General features: G+C 36.3%; 3 protein-coding genes across 4 annotated transcripts; all 3 read right to left on the bottom strand.

Annotated features, from left to right (window-relative positions):
* Positions 1-10,569: 10,569 nt before the first annotated feature.
* On the bottom strand, positions 10,570-15,715 carry LOC121246361 (protein ALP1-like). 2 transcript variants are annotated; one of them, XM_041144487.1, is made up of 3 exons: positions 15,398-15,715; positions 15,121-15,259; positions 10,570-11,765 (listed from the first exon to the last, which is right to left on the bottom strand). In XM_041144487.1, the coding sequence occupies exons 2-3, from the start codon at positions 15,251-15,253 to the stop codon at positions 10,720-10,722; spliced, it is 1,179 nt and encodes a 392-aa protein (XP_041000421.1). In that variant the 5' UTR covers positions 15,254-15,259; positions 15,398-15,715; the 3' UTR covers positions 10,570-10,719. The 2 variants fall into 2 exon arrangements, with proteins under 2 accessions (XP_041000421.1, XP_041000422.1); XM_041144488.1 differs by lacking the exon at positions 15,398-15,715 and having other exon boundaries at positions 15,121-15,390.
* Positions 15,716-16,882: 1,167 nt separating this feature from the next.
* LOC121246360 (protein SOSEKI 2-like) lies at positions 16,883-18,323 on the bottom strand. Its single transcript, XM_041144486.1, has 3 exons — positions 17,909-18,323; positions 17,728-17,797; positions 16,883-17,571 (listed from the first exon to the last, which is right to left on the bottom strand). Exons 1-3 carry the CDS (start codon positions 18,132-18,134, stop codon positions 16,986-16,988), a joined length of 882 nt encoding a protein of 293 aa, XP_041000420.1. The 5' UTR covers positions 18,135-18,323; the 3' UTR covers positions 16,883-16,985.
* An 804-nt stretch (positions 18,324-19,127) lies between these two features.
* Positions 19,128-23,320, bottom strand: LOC121246359 (protein gar2). Its single transcript, XM_041144485.1, has 4 exons — positions 22,687-23,320; positions 22,027-22,198; positions 20,062-20,108; positions 19,128-19,913 (listed from the first exon to the last, which is right to left on the bottom strand). The coding sequence occupies exons 1-4, from the start codon at positions 23,217-23,219 to the stop codon at positions 19,391-19,393; spliced, it is 1,275 nt and encodes a 424-aa protein (XP_041000419.1). The 5' UTR covers positions 23,220-23,320; the 3' UTR covers positions 19,128-19,390.
* Positions 23,321-23,390: the final 70 nt, after the last annotated feature.

The following is a 23,390-nucleotide window of genomic DNA, read 5'->3' as shown; positions in this document are numbered from 1 at the left end:
TATCTATATTTATTCAACTTTTTACATTCTTACATGAATGCACATGTTCTTCTATACATATACATTCATATTTAATATCAGAAACTAAAGATTCCTTATAAATATATATATATATATATATATAGCAGAAAATGTAGAGCATATTCAATTAATGGCCGGATAATTAAACATGATGAACAGATGGCAGGTCTTCGATCCATAGTTATCAGCTATATATATGTTGTAGCACTAGCACATACATACACTGAATCTAGAGTTAGATGGAGGAAGCGAGGGGTTAAGGTTTAGACGTACGTTCTAACAAATAGACCACTCTCCGCGCGAGTGGCAGGTGGAAAAATATAAATTTAAGGAAATTTTGATCGGTATAATATTCTCTATTCAAATATATATATATATATATATATATACAGTACTCATAATTAGGATTAATTGATGATCAATCCTATAGCTAGCTTATATTAATTTGGCATATACACTTATATATATACATATAGAATATTTTAATTTATTATTCGATGTCGCGCGCGTATATATGATCATGATCAAATCGATCAATTTTGTTTAATTATAATCAGACTAAATTAATGACTATATATCACCCCATTAAAATTACAAAACAAAAAGATGGGGCACCGAACTTTGATCATGATGTAACGTACGTGTAATCTACTGTCGTACGTCCACGACACAGCGTCCCTATAAAAATCAGGCAATTTTTTCCCAAAGTCATGACTCATGAAGCTTCCATATATATAAAGATACTTATAATCGTGAATTGTGCAATCGTCGCGTAATAGTTTAGAAAAAAATAAATAAAATATAAGATCAATATAAAAAAATTATTTTTAATAGTAGATCATACTATTTTTCAAAACAATTACACGACGTTTATACATTTTACGATTGTATATAGAATTACTCACCTAAATAAGGCGGCCATCAACGCATGAGTAATTAATTTATTAGAACAGATTGGCATTTTTTTTATACAAAATTACGAAGTAAATTTAAAAGATAAATAGAAGAGGATAATTAAGGCGCGTATCGAATTTGCTAGCTAGCTAGATATCCGAAAAAGGCTTTGAATAATAATAATAAATTATATATGTCTAATTCATACGATTTGTTTCTACAATATGATCTGTTTAAATTGATATGTAGGAAATTATTATTTCAACACTAATTTGATGTTACCACCTATGATGAACAAAAAATCAGAGTCTTTATCACTGTCATCGTCATTAATTAATTATAAGCTCAGCTTCACCACCAGTACGGTCATGGAGTACGTCATTTATAACCTAATACGAGCATATGTAAAGCAAAGAGAGAGCAATTAATTTATGTATTATTAATACTTATGGGCGGACTAAGTCGCTCCTATATATATATATATATATATATATATATCAAATTAACTGGCAAATTAGCTAGTTAATTGTAACAAACCATTTAATTTGTTTTTTCTAACATTAAATGTGCTAGCCATTTAATTTGTTTATTCTAACATGCAATATTTTGTAGAAAATTAGAATACTCATTCTTATAATGGTAACAAACCGATATAAAAAAATAAAAATAAAATAAAATTAAGATCCTATCACATAATTTATATATATATATATAATATCAGTAATGCTACATACAGTCGTGAAATACGTAAACGTCGTGCAATCGTTTTGAAAAAGAGTAGGATCCACTGATAAAAAATTAATTTCTTTTTATGTAGGTCTCATATTTATTTATTTTTTTTAAAACGACTGCGCGATACTTGCACACTCACAACTGTAAGTATCATTTCTCATATAATATATAGTAATGTCATTAAATGTAGTACTCGAATATATGTAGTACTCGAATATCTTCTATTTTTGGTTGCTATTAATTAATTAGCATCATAAAAAAGTAGGGGCATTTCCCAGGTCTCTGACACAATAAACATGAATTCGATCTAATTAACCAGATCAGAAACCCAATGATAATTAATTATTAGTAGTCAACACGCGGGCCAATATTATTAAAACTCCAATTTTCATGAGTTATATATAATATCGTTGGTTTTGGGAATGCTCGCTTTTAGGTTAATCATGTACATGTGTGAACTCAAATTAATATTAATAATGCAGCTGTTATATAGGTATTCATTAGTCGCGCTAGCTAGCAGCTTGTTCTTAATTATTATTTTCTTTTTTCGAGTTTGTGGGTCTCTAGCTATACGTCCTTAATTCTGCATATATACCAAAAAAGTCGTACCATTCGTCCCAACAAACAAGACGTCTATTTTCTTCTATGTATAATAGATCAGGATGAATAATATATACTCACATGGAAATTAAGGGTCATCATCAGGTAAGTGCATGGTCATCATGACATGATGTTAAGGGAAAATAATTTCCAGCTTAATTAGCTAGCTAGCTAGGTTGTCTAAGACGACTGCAAGTTGTTAATTTGGGCCGCAAATTAGCCTCGTATGCATTTAAAATTCACATTAATTTATTTTATTTCATTATTATAATTTTTTTAAATTTTCATATAAAATATAATAAATAATTTAATTTTTTTAAATTTTAAAATAATTTTCTCAAATTTTTATAAAAATATAATAAATAATTTAACTTTTATTTTACTGTTCACAATACATCTCAACTCATCTCTGAATCCAAACAAGCCTGATCATTAGTCCACTAGCTATACCTATATTGATCAAGTACTCCTTAATTCATATATATATAATCACCTGCTAGCTAGCTAAATTTCTTGTACCTCTCTTCTACCATCATTTTATATTAACGAGAACTACTAGATTTTTACAAAAGATAAATTATACTCGACAGTTTTTAGTTCACCACCGTGAATTTATGTATATATCGATCTCAGAATTGAAATCATGCACAAGGAAACCGTCAAAGTCAGAATTATGTACTCGCCACCTGCATGAATCAGCTATAGTAATATTAAGATACGCTCCTACATGCTGCTGGTAGTGTCAAACAGTGCAGTGTAGGTGCCAGGTGGGGGCCGGATCAGTCATGTTGACTTGGGATCACTATAATAAAATTATTTATTTGTGATCAATTAATTCTAATAAAATGATTATTTACAGTTAAAATGAGTCTGTTTTAATCATAAATAATCTTTTTATCGTAATTAAATAGTCACAAAAATCTATTTTTTTTATAATAAATTGTACGACAAAGATCAGATCCAAAGATAGTTAGTTAATTGCATGAACCTGGCCGATCGATGGACCTCATCCGGCATCACCATCTAGATTATCTTTTTGGGGTTGGCGTACGTAGGACTTAATATGTACATGGAACCGAGATGTTTTCAAAGGCTGCTTATAAATTTTGAAAGCAGTTGGTGATCAAATTAAGCTAGCGGTCTGGACCAGTTCTTTGATTAGCCACAAGAACTTGGTCAGTCAATTAAGCTAATAATTAATAAATCTGAATTTTTCTAAAATACATGTAGATGAAGTTAGCTAAACATGAGTTGGTGCAAGCATGCAGCAGCCTAAATAATTGGGTCTAACATCACGTGCAATATATATTATTAATTAGCTAAACAGTTATTTGATTAACTGCCACTGTTGAATTGGTTCCTGGTCAAGCTTTTTAAAGCAGGTAATTGACTTCTCCATCATCATCACTGTTTGGTTTTATGCTGCCTTATGTATAGTTATAACATAAGTCATGTGGAAAATACGGTCAACATTCATGCATCTCTCTCTGTCTCGTTCTTCTTGTGGGTGTCATGCACACGATTATTTGCGGTGGGGCCCCCCGCCCCGCCCGGGGGGGTGGGGAGGTTGGGGATTTTAATATAATGTAACTGTGATTTTCCGTATACTCATGTTTTATGAAAATATTGTTTTTACGGGTTTAACGTCGTCGGCGTGGAAGGAAATGAAAAATGCGATGCTGTCGTCTCTAAAGAATGAGTCATTGCTGATCTCCTACCTGCCAAGAAAATGAGAATACGGTGAGATTTGAACAGTAAAATGAGATAATAATTTTAGATAAAGATTACAAGTTGAATTAATTATTGAATACTATTTATTATTATTTTAGAGTTTGAAAATATTGAATTATTTATTATATTTTATATATAAATTTAAGAAAATTATAACGATGAGATGAGATGAGATGAAATGAAATGAATAATTTCGTTATACAAACGGGATCTAAATATTAAATAGTATATTTTGAATGGAAAAAAGATATTTATAATCGTAAATTATGCAATCGTCGCATAATCGCTTAAAAAAATAATTAAAATATGAGACTTAGATTAAAAAAAAATTTTTTTACTAATAGACTCTATTTTTTTAAAATAATTATATTATATTTACAAACTTCATCATTATATACAAAATTATTTTTTAAAATGATATGAAGTGCAATCGTCAGGATCGAATAGAGAATTATTTATTTTCAGTGGGCCAAGGACTAAATTAATTGAGGCCTGATATTGCTCCATCTGGAAGTACGGGAACCGTAGTCCCTGTGTCTCTGTCTTGGGTTTGTCTTCTTTATCGGGTTTGTATTTAAATTGCTAAAGAAGTCAAGAAAATTAACGTCTAAAAGGTGGTACCATATATGTGTAACAGTGCATGAATCATGATTTCTGTTGCACACATATTATATATGTATATATATATATATATATAAAATGTTATTTTACCTACTTCATTTATTTATTATTTTGATATCTCATGTATTTTATTTTATTTTATTTTTTATTTTTTTTACTTAATAGTTAATAAAGTAATTATTAGTGTATTAATTTTTTTTATCTTTTAAAAATGTTCTAAAAGGATAAAAAAAATATAAATAAAAAAATTTAAAAAAGATAAAAATATAATTTTAAACTAGCAATAAGATGGAGCGGTGCACTCTGAGCGTCAGAATAGCACCGCTATAAATATATATATATACGTATGTATGCATATGTGATCATTATGTGTAGGGAATTCTCAAACCATCTAAGTCACTCTGAGTACTGAAGGCCATGACATACGAATTTACAAGCGAAGTGCAAAGCATGCTTCCACGGTTATTTACTTTCCTCAATGGTCCTCACTATGAACCTAGGAATGGATTGTCATGTTACTCATCTTCATGCATCGTGTGTGGGGAATTCTCAAACCATCCGAGTCACTCTGAGTACTGAAGGCCAGGATGTACGGACTTACAAGGGAACTGCAAAGCTTTCCACAGTTATTTTACTTTCCTTGATGGAGCTCACTAAGAACCTGGGAACGGATTGTCATGTTATATAAGAAGATTTTGCTACTCATCTTTCTTATATCACATACCACACTTAATTTTATTACTTTAAATTTTTTAGAAATCTTTTTAGTTTTATTCTTTATAAATTAATTGAGTTATTCTACTCATCATCCATACACCATACATTTAGTAAGAGAAAAAAATAAAAAATTATATGTAATGTATGGTATGAGAATGATAGGTAAAATTCTTCTATATAACATTGCTCCCCCTTGCATGCACACTCTAAAAATATAGCTACTAGATAGCTAGGGGGTTGCTTGTCAGGAAAAACTAAACTTCTTCTGTCTATTATTGTTGATACAAAAAATCGTAAAACAAGTCAAAAGGGAGTAAAGAGTCATACATGGCTCGCTATGAATATTTTGGCCTCAATCTGTGTGGTATGGTGCCCCCGACAGTGGTCCGGTGCGGTCGTATAGTATCGGCGCTTACATCCATGATGGTGTATAGAAAACAAATGCAGGAAAAGTTAGAGATTGAGACACAAAGATTTATATAGTTCGGTATAATGTCTACGTCCACAGGTATTTAGAGGAGGATAAAACCACTATAATATACTTGTTTATAGTCTCTCATAGCCTCTCATTTCTCACTGTACAATGGAGACTTGAATATATTTGCTGGAGAAGACCCCCTTACTGGAGCTCCCTTTCAAGAGTTTGAAGAAGAAGTCAAATTCTCCAAGTCATCAGGTAGCTTACTTTTTATCTGATCCTCTTCTCACGTGTGCCTTGGTAGTGGTTAAGGAAGTCCGCTTTGTGTGTCTGACCACGTTTCTCTTTCCCACTTTCTCCTGACACTGGCCCCTTGCCTCTTGACACACTCTTCTCCCTTACCTTCTTGCTTTTCCTCTTGTCTCATCCACCACTGGGCCTGGATATTTTAATTTTTATCATTTTCAGTTGTTCGCGATTCTTAAGGGCAATTTGTCCCAACAAAGACCTTGTGAATCTTTAGGATAAAATATGCAATCAAGGTTGTACTTAGGAGGTGTACTCGATCGCGTATAATGCGAGCTCGAAGCTCAGATGTGGCGGGAGGTGTACTCGACTGCGTATGATGCGAGTTCGGAGTCCGGATGTGATGAGAGGTGTACTCGACTGAGTAAAATACAAGCGCAGAGCTCAAATGTGGCGGGAGGTGTACTCGATCGCGCATGATGGAAACACGAAGTTTGGATGTGGTGGGAGGTATACTTGACTGCGTAAGATGCGAGCGTGGAGCTCGGATGTGCCAAGAGGTGTACTCGACCGCGTAAGATGCGAGCACAGAGCTCGGATGTGGCGGGAAGTGTACTCGACCGTATAATATGCGAGCGCGGAGCTTGGATGTGACGAGAGGTGTACTCTACCACGTACGATGCTAGCGCGGAGCTCTATGTGGCGAGAGGTGTACCGGACCGCATAAGATGCATAGTCCAAAGGCACATCTGCATGTGTGTCTGTTGTTATTGAAAAGTGTATGTTTGTCTGATGTTTTTGTTTTCGATTTACTGTTAGTGTCGGAGTTTGTGTGAAGTAACCCACGTCAAGTGGTCAGAGGGCCTGTCTACTCCCTGGGTCCACCTTAGGAAATTGTCGAGTTCGTCAACTCGTTCTTGAAGGCGACTCGCACAAGACGGTTATGAAGCTCGAGGGCTCGTTAACTCCGAAGGCTCGTTCCCAGAGGTAACCCGCTGACAGCGGTTATGGCTCGAGTGTCTATGTGACACTCGGCACGAGTCTAGGGACTTGTAACAGCGCGGAGGTGGGCAAGTCAATGGACTTGTGTCCGAATGGTCGTCTGGGCAAGTCCTAGGACTAGTGTCCAGCCTACACTTTGCGACGAGTCTAAGGACTCTGCTTGGTAGCACAAAGGTCAATAAGTCAAGGGACTTGCATTCAACTGGTTGTGTGGGCAAGCCCTGGGGCCCTAGTTTGACCAATGCATTATGGCGAGGTGGCACGAAGGTTGGCAAGTCAATAGACTTGTGTCCTATTGGTCACATGGGCTAGCCATCGGGCTCTAGCCTAACCAATGCATCTTGGTGAGTCAAGGGACCCGGCTTGGCTGGTGCGAGGGTTGGCAAGTCAAGAAACTTGTGCTTGACCGTTGTGTCGCAATGAGTCAAGGGACTCGGTTTTGCTGGCGCGATGGTTGGCAAGTCAATGGACTTGTGTCCGATCATTGTGTCACAGCGAGTCAAGGGACTCGATTTTATTGAAGGAGACACTTGTCCACACCAAAAAAGGTCAATTCGATTAGCGTAAACAACCCAAATCACAAAGTGAGGTGACGAACTTGACTTGCCCCTGCTTGAGCGCAGCGAAGGTTGGAGGCGGGCCGATTGAGGCCTGTGGGTTGCCATGTTTCGGCAATGACGAAGGTTCGATGTATCCAAGTGCACGTTAGTGCTAGGAAATTTGTTCTGATTAAGTCATATTGGGGCGTCCGAGTGGAGCCATGTTGCCAATGTTCGATGTTTTGCCCACTATGATGATTCGGGGAGAAAGAGTCATTTTCGACCCGTTATGACTATTTGGGCCTCAATCGGTGTGGTCTGGTACCTCCGACAGTGGTCCAGTGCGGCCGTACGGCGTTAGTGCGTACATCCATGGAGGTGTATAGAAAACAAATGCAGGGAAAGTAGGAGATTGAGACAGAGATTTATGTGATTCGGCATAATGCCTACGTCCATGGGTATTTGGAGAGGAGAAATGCACTATAATATGCTTGTTTATAGTTTCTCATTCCTCACTATACAATGAAGATCTTGAATATATTTACTGGAGAAGACTCCCTCGCTGGAGCTCCCCTTTGAGAGGTTGAAGAAGAAGTTGAAGTCCCCAAGTCGTCAGGTCGTTTGCGTTTTATCTGATCCTCTTCTTGCGTGCGCCTCGATAGTGGTGGGGGGGAGTCCGTTTTGCTTGTCTAACCACGTCTCCCTTTCACACTTTCTCCTGATACTTCCCCCTGACTCTTGACAATGTTTCCCTTGCCTCTTGACACACTCTTCTCAATAGTTTTGCTAGTCATTATTCTCACATACCACATTTTTTTTATTCTTCTTTTATTTTATTCTTTTTAAAATAATTGAGTTATTTTATTCATCATCTATACATCACATATTTGGTAAAAAAAATAAAAATAAAAAATTATGTGTGATGTATAATTTAAAAATGATGAGTCAAATTTTTCTATTCTCAATCCCTTGTTTGTTAGAAACATCAATAGCAAAAAAAAAAAAAAAAAAAAGTAGAATCTGCAAATTAAGTTTAGAGATATACTTGTGCACCAGTGGAGATGGTCAAAGATCTTCACTTCCACGAGCAAGTGAAGTGAAGATTATTGATGGAGTCTCTTACGAGCAAGTAAGGGACTCCATCAATAATCTCCATCAATGAAGTGAAGATTATTGGTAACCAAACGCATCCTTACGAGCAAGTTAATGCTCCGTTGACGGCATGCTATTTGCACACGAAATTCCGACGTATTTATCATTTCATTATCCTATTGAACAATTCTATAACATATGTATATGGATAATAAATGCTGCAGTTGTAAAAAACTCTCATAAGAGTTGAGATGCAAATTGATATAGTTATATATGATATATAATATTTATTTTATAATAAAAATAATTTTATAATTTAACATATCACATTAAGTCACGTTAATTTATATGTAGGTTTGCTTTTGTGATATTTCTATTGACAAATTTTATTTTTTTTCTTACTATAATTATGTAGAATCTTATAAAGATATGGTCGGTCATTCAGAATACCATATCGGAAAAGTCAGATATACAACACGATCCCATTTACAAGAACCGTGTAGTAGGTAATCCAAGAAAACTCCAAAAATAGAATTAAATATGAGATGTATGAGTTTACAACTCATGCCAACCACATCCTTATGAACCACTTACCAGGTAGCACCCAAAGATTTTCCCCTCTACCTAACTACAGATCGTTATCACTTTCACAAGCATTAATCTTGAAATCAACAACCACCAAAGTGCTGCTTTTCTTATAACACGTAAAGAATGACTCAATTTCCAATCATCTCCACTGTTTTGATTATAAGAGCACAAAAATTCTGCTTGATGGAGTCCTGACTCCTGTCTCTGCAACCACGTCATGTACCCCGAGCATTCACCAACACACGAATTCCCCTCAATTTCCTGCACCAGTTGAATAGATGTGTAATATATACACACACTCACGTAGGCAATATTCTTATCTTCATGTGTAAAGAACGGCATTGGTTGGGGGATGTATGAGAATTAATTTTACCTGGAGAGCAGCGGCCAAGGCAATATGAAACGAAGCAAACCGGAACTTCTCGTCCCTGAGCATATTCTTCGGCTTCTTTTTCCGGGGAGTGGGGAAGGCGAGGCTAATCTTTGGATGATATACCTTCTATAGAAAAATTCATAAGTCTCACACACTACACAGTAACACACCACTCATTTTATTATTTTTTTTTATTTTTTTCTCTTACCAAATGTGTGGTATATAAATGATCAGTAAAATAATTTAATTATTTTAAGAAGAATAAAACTAAAAAAAATTTTAAAAAATATGATTTATAGTACGTGAGACTTATAAATAACAGAACTCCATTCCATTACAAAATCCAAATCCGTTGAAATTGAGAAGTTGGGCCCTGGGCTCGTTAACCTATGGTTGAACCTTGCCCATTACAAGATTTGTGGATCGAAATTTTATTTTTTAATTAGGAAAAAATTGTATAGAAGCTTTTCAGACCTTTTTAAGATTTTCTGTAATATATATATATATATATATATATATATATATATAATCGGATTTGAAAAGACTTCTTGAGATATGCTCAGAGAACTTTTTTTTTTTTTTTCCGTAAAAGTACTCCTCACGCACTCCACTAATTTGATTAGTTAAACCAGTTATTTTATATAAAAAAAAGTGACGTAATTAATTACACTAGTGAAGTGCGTAAAAAATAAATAAAAATGACTGCACATATAGAATTTTTATTTTTTTAAAAAAAGTACACTTTTAGAAAACAAATTTTGTGAAAGTTAATTTTATTTTTTATTTTTTGTTATCATAAGATTTAAGACAAACAATGAGGTGAAGATTTTGTGTGTTTGAAAGATGTTTGTACTCAAGCCGAAAAAAAAAATCTAAAAAAAAATTGTGAAACGTTTTTGAATTCATTCGTGGCAAATTTTATTGTGTGGCGAAAACAGTTGTTCATCTCCCTGATCATATTCAGCATTGTGCTAAAAGTTCTCTTAAGAGAGAGATTCATATAATTGTCATTTACTATTCGACCAAGCTCAATGTGAAAGAAAATAACCAAACAAGTATAACTTCCCATTTCAGCTAACAAAAAGGAAGAGTACTTTGACAATTAAATCGTAGACAATTGTCCAAAAAGAGAGAGAAGAATGCTTTCAAGATGTTAGTTTTCCAGATAAGCAGAGTGAAAGATTTTCCCTGATAACAACTGCAGTGTTGTCGGCAGATTGGCAAGTTTGTTGTCGGTAATTTGAATCATGATGATGAGACAAAGGCATTTCATCTTGCACCTCATCCTCCATATCAATAACTATGTTGTGCAGTATGCAACAAGCAAGAATGATCCTTGGTAACCTATGCTTATCAGGCTTCCACATTACTCCTTGAATTATCTTCCACATCTCCTTCAACCTAGCCAACGCTCTCTGTGCCACCATTCGAGTCGCAAAGTGCCTCTTGTTAAACTCAGACTGAAAATCTAGGAGGCCTCTTCCTTGATAAGGAGTAAGAAGCCATGGCAAAAGGGGAAACCCTGCATCTCCTATTATATATTCCCTTAACTCTTTTCCTTGAGAAAGCTCCACTTCCTTTCCATTCAACCTTTTACCTTCTTCAGAAAGTTTGAAGAAACCTGAGCTTCGGAGCACAAGGTCATCACTCAAGCTTCCTGGCCACCCGGTAATTATGTCACGGAATCTCATTTCTGGGTCCACAACTGCCTGCAAGATCATGCTGCAGTTTTTCTCATGATCAAGCCAGATGTCATCAGTTGAGTCCATTGTAGGCAGAGTCATCATGATGTGTGTGATGTCTATTGCACCACAACAATTTGGAAGGCCCCGGATTTTCTGGAACTTCGATTTTAACTCCTCCATCTCTACTTCTGTTGAAGGCCAACAGAGATGGTGAATCCCTCGTTCTTCTATTGCTTCAACAAACCTCCAGGTTATTTGCGAAACTGTGGATTGGTTCATCCCAAATGACTCACCAACACTTGATAGTGATTCGCCAGAGCTAAGTCTCCTGAGAGCAACAGCCACTTGGTCATTTAAAGACAAAGGCTTGCCATTTATACCATTGAAGTTGGAAGGCCTAGCCATCATATTGTCCCTTACAAGGGAACAAATATAGTTGAATGTCTTCCTTGAGATTTTGAAAACAGATTCAAATTTGTTTGGATTCTTTGACTGAGATAAAGGTCCTGAAAAGTGGCAAAATTGGAACATACTCACTCAAGGATGTGGACATGGAGAAACCGAACATTAAGAAACAAAAAAGATAACATCTAGCTACGACAAACCAGACAACTTATATTTAAAGGGAATAGTGGACCATTTTTTTCTTAGCAAAAGCGAATGGTGGATTATTTAGTCTAAACTGTATTCCCATATACAAGCAAAACCAATAAAAGATGGTTATATTCTTAAACATGGAAAACAAGAATTATATCACAATAGAATGGAGAAGAATGAGTGGCTCAGACCTTACTGTATTCCATTGTCTATATGCAGATGTTAGTCCATGGACTGAACCGCATACTACAAAGTTTCTTTTTTTGGCAGGTTTCAGCCACGTACCGCAAAATCAGTTTCATCAACGTAATGCTAATATAAAATCCTTTGCTCCAATCACTGGAAACCAACACTTCCTGGTATAACAACCATACTTTCTGCTGTCCTTCCATGTGTTTCTCTCAAGCACCTCCTGAATCTCTGAATATTTCATTGTCTTGATAAAGAAGTGCTAGGTTTACACAAAAATCTTACAAAAGTGATCTTACAAATTGATGTGCCTTGATATGAAATGCTAGATTTACTTTACAATAAAAAGAGTTTCACAATATGACATCACATATCAAGCCACATTAGTTTGTAAGTTCACTCTTATACAATCTTTGTGTAGACCAAAGATTTCTCTTCTTGATATGCAGTATATTAATATCTCTGAGATATCTAAAAACTTATGCCTTGCTGTCTTACAAGAAACACAGGTCCTCTATAACTAAGTAGGTTTACTTATGTTTCTGCCTCATGATCAAGCTGAAGTATAAACGTGTTTCCTACAAGGAATCCCCCATTTGGTATATGCGATCTAATGGCCATTAGGGAGAGTTTTTGTTCGTGAAAAGAAGCCCCCTCTTATTAATTACGAAAACCCATGGAACATGACTTCACTTAAGTTCCCCCAGAGTTTCTGGAATATAGAGACAAAATTCTGAAGCATGCCCAGTTTAGTTCTTATTTTGTTTATAACATATCAACTCTGTAATCCTAAACACTTTCTAAACATAATTATCAGGAACAGTACAGAAAGCAAGCTATAAAATTAATTAGAAAAAGAATAATGATGGGCATAATATATGTATTTTGGATTCCCATGATGAACTCCAACATTTAGCCCCACAAAATATGAACTCCAACATTTTGGGCATAAAATAAACGTCTTTCTTTTAGTTTTTTCAAGCACACAACAACTGCCTAATCTTGTTGGAAGTGTATGGCTAGAAACTTTTAATTGGAGAACTGAAACAAGACAGACAACTGTGGCTGGAAGTGTCCCAAATTCATTCTGAACATCCAGGTGATACGCAGCAGCAGTTTCATGGCTCTTTGATAAACAGACATAAGAGATAGAAAAATTTTTTTTTAAGATAGCTGCTAGTTAGTAATGTTTTTTTTTTTTTTTTTTATAAGTGCTGCTAATTAGTAATGTTACCTTCTGAGAATGAGTCTATTTCTAAAAGGAAGTGATCCATGGTTGTTTCAAATCTTAAGTAAAAGGAAAATGTTTGTCGATCTCTACAATTATGATGATTGTTAAATATTTGAAAGGGGACATGTTTTTTAGACACAGAAAAGATCTCCTTAGGTATTAAATCCATAGCAAGAATTTCCAATTAGATTCTAAACACGAATATACTCTGGGAATAAAATCCATTGCTTGATATAGATTGAAAAACTTACGAAGGACCATCAACTCCATAGATAAGAGTGTCAAAACATACTGTAATAAGTAGAACAAATTAGATAACTACATCCTCTAGAGAACATAATCTTGACATCAACGGGGTACTGTTTTCTTCCATTCATTGTATTTTGTGAAAGGAGCAACAAATGAAAAACTAGGTGCTCAATCACTCTTCCCTTACCATATTTCTGCCCAAGTCATTGGGCCTTGAAGTGTTTTGTGAAGTGGTTCATTTTTCCATTCAATCATTCCCATTATCAATTTCAGCTATCTTCTATTTCTATAGACATTTAAAGAGGCTTTTCTGAATGATAAATCATAATGTTGGCTTTAATCTTCCAGAAATATATTAAATCAAGAAAACAGCAGAGATAATTGTAATGATCCCCCTTCCCAACATAATTGAATATCAATCTCCATCATGGAAACCCACTGGAAGAAGAAGCTTATATGCATACCATATGACTCCTATACATAATGACTTGGAAAACCAAACGAGGGGCAATGAAGCATGGTAGATAGGCTGTTCTGTATGCACGTGATACTTAGTTATTAAGTCACAGTATGTAGAATTCAATAGATAACCTATCAATAGTGCACTTTTCTTTCTTTGTTCATTTACCTGGTTCCTTGGGGAAAGAAATAGTAGTATAATGAAGAGGAGAAGCCCGAAAGATTATGGTAGAATGCACTTACGAGAACATAAGAAACAAATTGAATAGCACAAACATAAATATATATATATATATATATATATATAAGAAACTGCAGTGAACTCTTTTGTACAAAACATTATTGGGTTGCAACATAAAGACAAGAAACCAATCTATTTCTTACAAACTGGAATTTTCTCAAGTCTTAATGTTTTTATGGATACAAAGAAAACCAACTTACCTATCCTTTGCAGCACCATATCATCAGGCCACTATAAGAGAAACATCATTGTATGGAATCTACAGAAACTTAACAACGGACACAAATCAAGAAATAAAAGTCTTTCATGGTTTACTGTCGCCATACATACCAGTCAGTTATGATCAAAGTCATAATGTGGCACAACTAGAATATTGGAATGAAAGAATACATGTACAAATCAATCCAATTATTAAAACTGGAATCGACCCATGGCCTTAAATTTCACCAAGAGCCAGGGAAACCTAACTAATCCCCTCCTAATCATCACGCCAGGTATGCGGCAAGGTAAGCAATATTAATGTGGAATTCAAATCCACACAAATCAATCAAAAGAAGATAAGCAAGAAATACAAGCTAAAAGATTGTAATAATACATTCCAGTTTGCAGTTTTCATAATTCATGCTTTACAAAACAAAAACAAAACAATAAAAAGGGTGAGTGAATGTAGACATCGAAAATTTCAATCCAATATTTGAAAACTGCATTGACCCATGTCTTCAAATTTCACCAAAGGCTAAGAAATCCCAACTGATGCCCTCGTAAGCGGCGAACGAGACATGACAACTAGCACCAATCTCAATGCATAATATCCACAAAACTCAAAAAATCAAACCAACCAACAAGCAAGCAAAATATGCAAATGCATAATACAAAACTGTGGAATATATTGTACCAGTAATCCTCTGGGAGAAGTCGTCCCACCAATCCAAGGGCTGGGGTTGGGAGCGGAGCAAAGCAGCCAAGACATTTTGGTCAACTTTTTTCTCTGCCCTCTTCTTCCTCTTGAACCCTCTAATGGGTCCCATTGAATACTGAAAACAAGACCCATTAGAGTCAACCAAGAAAATCAAACAAAGAAAGAGAATTTACGAAAAACAATATCAACCAATTAATCATGAGCCAGATTTGAAGCCAATGAATGAAAAAGATGACAAGCAAGAGGAACATACATATGAAAGAAGATTGGGTCTAGAAGATGTACGCGCGCTATGTTGAAGAGCACACGAGAGGGTGTGTATTTCAGGGAAGTACTGCTTTTTTTTGGCGAATTCAAAGCATGCAATAGTAACAGAGTCGTGAGGAATATACTTGAGCAAGAGAGAAAAGGTTTGGACGGGAACCAAAGAAGTTGTAAGTGACGCGGGCTGATATGTATATTTGTTATGTAAAGACAATGCACAGGAGAAGAGAGAAAATAGAGGTTCTGGACATGGATGACTCCCCTACCTTCTGTCTTTGTTCTCGAGTCTATACACAATGACACATACACAAATTATATATTATGTGCGCCTATATATATATATATATATGTATATATATCTGCATATATGCATATCTCTATACAATGAAATCCCAAAGACAAGCCCCGGATTTTCAATTCGTGCATGTCGTACATAATTTTCAAAATCCCACAAGATCCATATCCTAATGCTCGTAAACTCGTCAAAATTACTATTAGTTTTAATTTTTAACACCCATTTGCTATGCTTTTTCTAATTATGCCATTGGCCTCGAAATAATTCCTGGCAAATTAGAATCTCAGTCCAATGTGATATATGAATCTTAAATAGTTTTTTTTTTTTTTTTTTTTTTTTATAGGTATTATCTAAATAATATACCAAACACTGTTCACAGAGGTTTGCTTTTTATTTTTTATTTTGTTTACAACAATCATATCATAGCTCCATTTTCTAAAAACAAACGAGAACGATACTTCTGAAAGGTTTGAATCCTGAAGGATCCTTGTCAAAATTGTTTTGCTTGAATGGGGAAGCAAATAAGCGATTGGGAGTGAGATATTTTTAGACGCAACGCATTAGTTCCTCTTGTGGATTCGGAATTGAATTCCATATCCATCATTGGAATTTTCATAAATGGGCTATAAATTTTTTACCACGGGCCGTAAAACCCAACCAAACTAATGGGCTCAGGCCTATATAACTAGTCAACAACAGCCTAGTTGGGCGTAGGCCTCTTTAAAACGTTCAAAACCCTCGATGTTCAATCCAATTCTTAAGACGAAGATTACAGTGAATCTTTGATGCATCCTTTATGAGCAGTGGAGTGAGATGGATATAAATAATATAAGAATAAAATAGTTTATAAATAGTAATAAGATAATTTGAGTTGAATATTTTATGAGTTTTGAAAAAATGAGAGAAAAAAAGTTAAATAAAAAATATTATAAAATTAAAATATCGTTATAATATTATTTTATAATATTATTTTTTAGTGGAGATTTTGGAAAATTAAATTTTTTTTTTATTTTTTATTTAAAAGATGAAGAAAATTGTAATGATTACTTTAAAAATTTTATAATAATTATTTTAAAAATTTTATATTTAAATTATGTTTGAAAATGACATAGAATTTTGAAATGATATTATTTCCAAACAAGGAAACAAGATCGTGTTTTAAGACAACTCGCTCTCACTCTCTCTCTCTCTCACTCATATGCACAACAACCTCGTTAATTTGTACTCCATATTCTGTCACACCCTCAGGCCTCAATACTTTGAATCGCTGTAAGTTGAGTACTCACAAATCCTTAATCCTTCTCGATCCACACCCGATCAACTGCATCAACACCGTAGATGCCTTCATCCTCCCACTGGGAAGTCGGTCGTGTTCCACCGTCGGAATTCCTGAATCTGCTGACCCATTATCAATCTTCGAACACTTTTCCAAGCTAGACTTTGAAAGTGATTTAGAAACCTCTTCTGCACTCGGCTTAGTTTCACCACTCCCTTCCATCTCTTCGATATCTTTCCCTCTTGGCCTCCCCTTGTGATCCTCAGTCTGTGTTGCTGCGTTAGCAGCTTTTTCAGCGAACTCTGCAGCAGTTTTGGCCTTGTAAACTTGATATTCACGAAGGTCTTCAAATGAACTCCAGGACTGATTCTTTTTCCTGAGAATGGCCGGGACATTGGAATCTACACTGGAACTCTTTGTTTCTGTGGAAATGTTTGACATTGATGATGATGATGATGCCCTTTCATAGGATCGAAAGCTCAAAGAGGTTTCTAAGAGCTGTGAACCTTTGAGAATGTATTCATGGCCGTGACATGGGTATATGAATTCGTTCTTGGACAGGTCTTGCCACACAAATCCATTTCTGTAGCTCCTGAAACGAAAATGAATTCAATCTTATGCTTCGGTCATCAGCGAAAGGTCTGTGTTTTAGCTAAAAACTTGTAGTCTTCTTTCTTCCGCTACATTTTCTAGAAACCAACCAGGATTTAGAGAGACAAAAATGTGTAAGGAATACAAGCAAATTTACCGTTTTGAAGACCAAGAATACAATTTGGCCATGTCCTGTCCTCGAAGAAAATTTAGTCTGTTCATCACATCTGAGCAATGGGCAAAGTCAATAATACAAGAAGATCGATCGTTCGTGCGAGTGTCTAGTTTAGCAGTGAGTGAGGACTTTGATGTTTTACTTCAATCTTTGGAATATTTACCTTGGAGATAAAGCCCCTTGGGTGAAGAGATCAGCGGCACCTCCATGAAGTGAGGATGCTCAAGTTGGCCATTCCGGGAGAGGTAGTAAATGACGGGAACTTTTTGCACGGTATTCTTAGGCTTTGGCTCGAACCAAATCTTGGTTCTCTCAGGGCTACTCTCTCTATCTGGCCATTGTTGCCTTGGCATGCATAGCACTGTTGTTCGTCTTATATCAACAGCCATTATATATAGCTAAAAAGTGAAGAAAACTATTCAAGTTTGATTGCTCTTAAAGTTGTTGGTTTCTAGAGGTTAATATTTCCAGGCAGGCAGGCAAGCAAAAGTGAGGTGCAACTCGTGCAAGAGATTTGTTGTTGGAGGACGTCCGAGTGGAGTGTGATGTTCGTATATTTATAAGGGCTTGGCTTGGGAAATGATAAAAGCGTGGAGCATGGTGAGCATGCAGTCAGACGTGGGTGCAAATGGACAAAGTGCTATACAACAACAAGAAGGAAATAACCGGTGAATCTTTTGCCCATAAACTATTGTCAATGCCGAAATCTTATCACAAGTAGCCAATCTTGAGCTGTTTAATTACTTTATCATATTAATTTACAAACAAAATCTGTGGAGGATTTCGTGAGACGTTTGGGGGTGGCAGTGTAGTGCCAAATGCCGACATTTTCCTCAAGCCATTACTAGCAAGCAAGCAAGCTCACGGGCCAAAGTGAGACGTTCTCAAACAAAACTTCCATTTTCAAATGCTCCCCAAGTCAAACCCATTCCCGTGAAACAATGACCCTCAAAAACTGAAAATGAAATTTGACAATTCCTCCCGAGCTTACAATTTCCTAACCTAAAGCATGACTCCAGACAAGACCTTTTAGATATTTAAAGGTGAAACTTAGCAGAACGCTGTTGGCGTAACTATTATTTATTGTTGTATTTTCCGAGTTTAAACAGCTACTGATGTGACTGTACTTAGTAACTATTAGATTTTCTTTCTTCTTAGTAAAAATTGATTTAAGAGCTATCACAACCTATAACATCTGTAAGGTTAGAATGATAGTATAGTTTCAAACATTTTCTGAAGTTTATCATCACCTCGTTGCTGTTTCTGGAGACAGAAGAAAACAGCAGCAGCCAGCAGGCTTCTACGCCATTACAATGTTGATAATCTTCAGCCGTTCTAATGACGACAAATTAGTTGTCATTGACCTTAATCAAACACAAGGATAAGATCCACACCTATTATATGCATATCTGTAGGATATAGTATAACATGGTTCCCTGATAAACAAGAAAGAAATACAGGGCTATTTCATTCTTTCAACTCTTCCCAGAAGAGTAAGTTCGATCAAAATTAGGAATATCCACCTGTAACAGCAACCACCAGCTATTGTTCAGGCCATTCAAGCAAAATAAAATGAAAAGAAAAAACTCTTTCACCTATCTATTCGCCATGACTACTAAACAAAGCTGGAGATTGTTATACATGCTTAGCTTGCCTCAGAATTTGTTGGATCAGCACTTTGTTTCTTTGGACAAGCTGATGATAGATGGCCCTTTTCACCACACTCATAGCATGTCCTCCTCCTAATCTTACCACTGGTAGCACTAGATCCAGCACTCTCCAGATTCTCAGTCTCTTGCCTTGCAGGCGCTGATCTTGTATCAGTTGAGTCAGTCCCCGCTCCTTTCTTAGGAACTGCACAACTTATCTTCACAGGTCTCCCGCATACAATCTGCTGATCCAACTTTAATGCCATCGTGAGTGACATACTATCAGAGAAATCAACATGGGCATAGCCACGAAATTCCCCTGTTTCCTTGTCCGCACCAAAACGTATAGATGATATGCTGCAGTCTGACAAAAGCTTCCTAAGATCATCCTCAGTTATGTCCCATGGCAAATTCCCAACATAGATTCTGTTGTAGCCCTCCACTATTTCTGGGGAAAAATGAGATGCTTTATTGGCTCTAGTTACCTTGTATGGCTGGATTTTCAGATACAGTCCACCCCTGAGACATTTTAAAAGCTGCGTAAGCATGATGTGGGAATTGAGGTTTTTTTTTTTTTTTTTGGGAGAGGGGGGGGGGGGGGGGGGGGGGGGGGGGGGGTGGTTGGGATAGCATAATTAAAGAGAACTTTTGTGTACATGCTACTCACATGTCAGACCCATCAAGGGCCAAGGCTCGTTTAGCTGCAGCTTCGGTCTGTAAGGAATTATATAACAGCAAGATCAAGAGAACTAGGAATTAGGAAACGAATTCTGTTCAGCTGTTAAATGTGCATATGCCATTCTACAAAAAAAATTGGTCCTTGCGCTCTTACTTTTAACACTTTAGTTGAAAATAACCAAAAAACTATTTGATCCATGTATGCCGCATGCCTAAGGTAGGAGTGAGCCTACATTTCAATCCACACTTTTAACACCTTATATGAGTCGCATACAATAGAAGTGTGTGAAAGGATTCACACAAGGCATGGGCATTGGGTGTCAACCTTGAACCACAAATCCACCCAAGTAATACACCTTTACGCCTTTTAACATGCAAGAAACGAAGGGAATGGAATTAATTCGCATTGAGACCCTTCTGATTCATATAAGAAAAGAAGCCACCTTCAACTAAGCATAGATATGAGGTGAATCCAGACATGCCTCTCAAAACTATGCCCAAAAAATGTTTATCTCAAAAGTCAAAATCAAAGCAACCAGTTAGGTAATTGCATCGAGCACAAGATGTACATGTAACTGTTTTGATTTTCTTCCTTTCCTTTTCTATCATCCAAAAACCCTCGGTTTCCTAAATCCAAGGCCTAAGTGGATCTGTTTTTTCCTGTTGTCTACAGGGCCTTTGATGGATACAGAGGGATGATACTTGAGCACAATCATTCGGAGAGAGAAGAATGAATCTTTTAGATAGAGATTGAGTGATCTAGTCCCTAAGATTGACAAGCTTGTAATGAACTAGCTGATTAGATAAAGGAGTGGGCCTATCGTGTTAATTGGGCATTGCACATGATGGTGTTCAGATGAGAGTGTGGGGGCGGCTGTGTGGCATTGATGTTGGATTTTGTGCTTAGGAGTTTTGGGGCTATGGTGGAAGCAGCTATATGAGGAAGTGATTCGATAGTGTTGTTAGGGCTGTAGGAGGTGTAATGGCTGGCGGTTTGGACCATGGGTCAGGGCAGTTGAGGGGAGGGAAGGTTAGAGAGAAGCCTCTCTCTAGGTTTCGATTTCCAAACAAATGAGGTTGACAGACATATTTTCAACTTTTTGTCTTCTAAAAATTGTCTTTTGAGTTTTCTTCTTTCCAAACAAATTTCGTTACCAAAATCATTAGGAAACAGTTGTACCTTTTTTTTGTTCTAAAAAATAAAATAAAATAAATCCAACAGGCCTTGGAATTTGGATCTCATGATTTGGATAAATTATGTGCTAGGCTGGCCCATTTATTGTTTCAAATATACCAATGCAACATTCGCTAGGAGTCTATAGCAACCAATCCCCAACTCATGAGGAAGTGAAATGAAACATCAATTATAAGTTATACTAGTGATTGATTATAATATCTCAGGAAGCGTGGATTATTTGTTTTGGATTGGTGTTCTTATGCAAGAAAGCTGGTGAATCAGTGGATCATCTATTATTACATTGTGATGTGACCAGTTTGTTAAGGTATGAAGTGTTCACTAGGTGTGGTATGGCTTGGGTGATGCCTAGGAGGGTGGTGGACCTTTTTGCTTGCTGGAGAGGTTTAAGGGGTAATGTGCAAATAGCCGCTGTTTGGAATATGATACCTTTATGCCTTATGTGGTGTATTTGGGTTGAGAGGAACGGTCAATGCTTTGAAGATAAGTAACACTCAATGGATGAACTTAGATGTTTTTTCTTTAATTCCTTATTTCAATGGGCTTTGGCTATTGTATTTCATGGAACTAGTGTCCATGATTTTCTTGTGTCTATTTCTAGTTCCTGACATGTAATAGGTTCAGTTTTTGTATACTTCCTGTATACTTGGCTTTGCCTTGTTACTTGTCTCAATAAAACTTTTATTCATAAAAAAAAATATATACAAACTTCCCACTCTATACGATCAAGATATGGAAGACATCTACATAATCACTTACCTTGAAACTAATAATGGAAATTCCTCTGAATTTCCCAGTTTCAGGAAACTTCATACAATCAATTTCAGTTATTGTACCGCAGCCTTCAAAATAGCTACGGATATCATCCTCAGTCGAGTAATATGGAATACCTCCAACATAGACTTTTGGAGTGACCTCCTCGTGTGCTTGACTGCTAAAGAAGAAGAAAAGAGAAAAAGACACATCTATAATCTTTCAAAAAATACAAAATCATATAAAAAGAAAGATGTAAACAGGGATATAGTAACAGCGAGACAGGTATCAAGCTCACCGTGTTGCAAGAGCTGTAAGTAAATTTATGTATGCCCCTTACATGAAAATGAACAGAAAATCTATTTATTTGTTAAGGAAAATGTAGAAAGTTTAGCCAGTGTCCATGCCTGTTTTGCACGAATTCGCAGTATCAAATCAAGTTTGTCTCAAATAAAAAAACCAAGTTTGTCTCTCCATTCATTCTAAAAGCACCACATTTTGAGTAGAAATAGCAATATAAACACACCTGTGACTTGATATATAGCTTCCTGAAGCAACTCAAGCACTTCCAAAACCGCAATTAAACAATACCACAACCAAAATCCGAAAATAACTAAATTAAAAACAAAAACTAAAATTAAGCAAATGGGTATATCCTCAAATTACCTATCGCCGTTACTATTTGTATCTGTGACTCGTTGCGCTTCACTTCCAACCTCAGCACCTTTGTTCTCTTCCTCATTCTTAGCCCTCTTCGTCTTCTTTTTCTTTTTCTTCTTCTTCTTATTCTTCGATTGCTTGGCCTCCTTCACATCTCCATCTTTTACTTCCTCCACCTCCTCTCTCTTCCTCTTCTCCTTCTTCTTATTCTTCTTCTCACCTAAACCCTCTGACCCACCTTCCTTCTCTTCCTCATCGTCCTTATTCTCTTCCGAGTTACCAATGCTACTGCTGCTGCTCCTTTTCACAGCCTCAGTTCCCTGCAAAGGAAGGGTTTTTCTGCGTTTCTCTCGCTTCGATAATCTAGGTTTCTGGCTCGCCGAGTCCAGAAGCTCTTTGAGAGACACTTGTGGCTGTGTATTCGGGTCTAATTCTAACCGGGAATCACTGTGTGGGTCGGTTATGGCCACGGATTTTGCTAGGGACTCGGTTAATTCGGCTCTTAGTTTCTGCTTCAGCTTCTTGTTCGATAAAACCATCCTCCCAATACTACCAACAATGGCGGCTTGCGCTAACACAGTTTGGGTTTCAACTTTTTCTTTCCCTCTGTTCCACAGTAGTCGTGAAACTCCCGTTTCTGCCAACTGCGTCGAGGAGAAATACGTAAACGGCGTGAATTTATTTTGCCCCTTAAAGAAAAATGATATTCT

The sequence above is a fragment of the Juglans microcarpa x Juglans regia genome, chromosome 1S (genome assembly GCF_004785595.1).
Source record: "Juglans microcarpa x Juglans regia isolate MS1-56 chromosome 1S, Jm3101_v1.0, whole genome shotgun sequence".
Taxonomy (NCBI): domain Eukaryota; kingdom Viridiplantae; phylum Streptophyta; class Magnoliopsida; order Fagales; family Juglandaceae; genus Juglans; species Juglans microcarpa x Juglans regia.
The sequence above is the reverse complement of the archived record's forward strand: the minus strand, read 5'-3'. Positions and strand labels throughout refer to the sequence as shown.

Coding starts and splice junctions, on each gene's coding strand:
- LOC121246361 (XM_041144487.1), bottom strand. CDS start 15,253: ATGGGACCCATTAGAGGGTTCAAGAGGAAGAAGAGGGCAGAGAAAAAA. Junction 11,766..15,120: donor CTTCTCCCAGAGGATTACTG/GTACAATATATT, acceptor GCCACTTTTCAG/GACCTTTATCTCAGTCAAAG.
- LOC121246360 (XM_041144486.1), bottom strand. CDS start 18,134: ATGGCTGTTGATATAAGACGAACAACAGTGCTATGCATGCCAAGGCAA. Junction 17,798..17,908: donor CAAGGGGCTTTATCTCCAAG/GTAAATATTCCA, acceptor CCCATTGCTCAG/ATGTGATGAACAGACTAAAT. Junction 17,572..17,727: donor TATTCTTGGTCTTCAAAACG/GTAAATTTGCTT, acceptor TTTTCGTTTCAG/GAGCTACAGAAATGGATTTG.
- LOC121246359 (XM_041144485.1), bottom strand. CDS start 23,219: ATGGTTTTATCGAACAAGAAGCTGAAGCAGAAACTAAGAGCCGAATTA. Junction 22,199..22,686: donor ACAAATAGTAACGGCGATAG/GTAATTTGAGGA, acceptor CTTCTTTAGCAG/TCAAGCACACGAGGAGGTCA. Junction 19,914..20,061: donor GCCCTTGATGGGTCTGACAT/GTGAGTAGCATG, acceptor AAAATGTCTCAG/GGGTGGACTGTATCTGAAAA.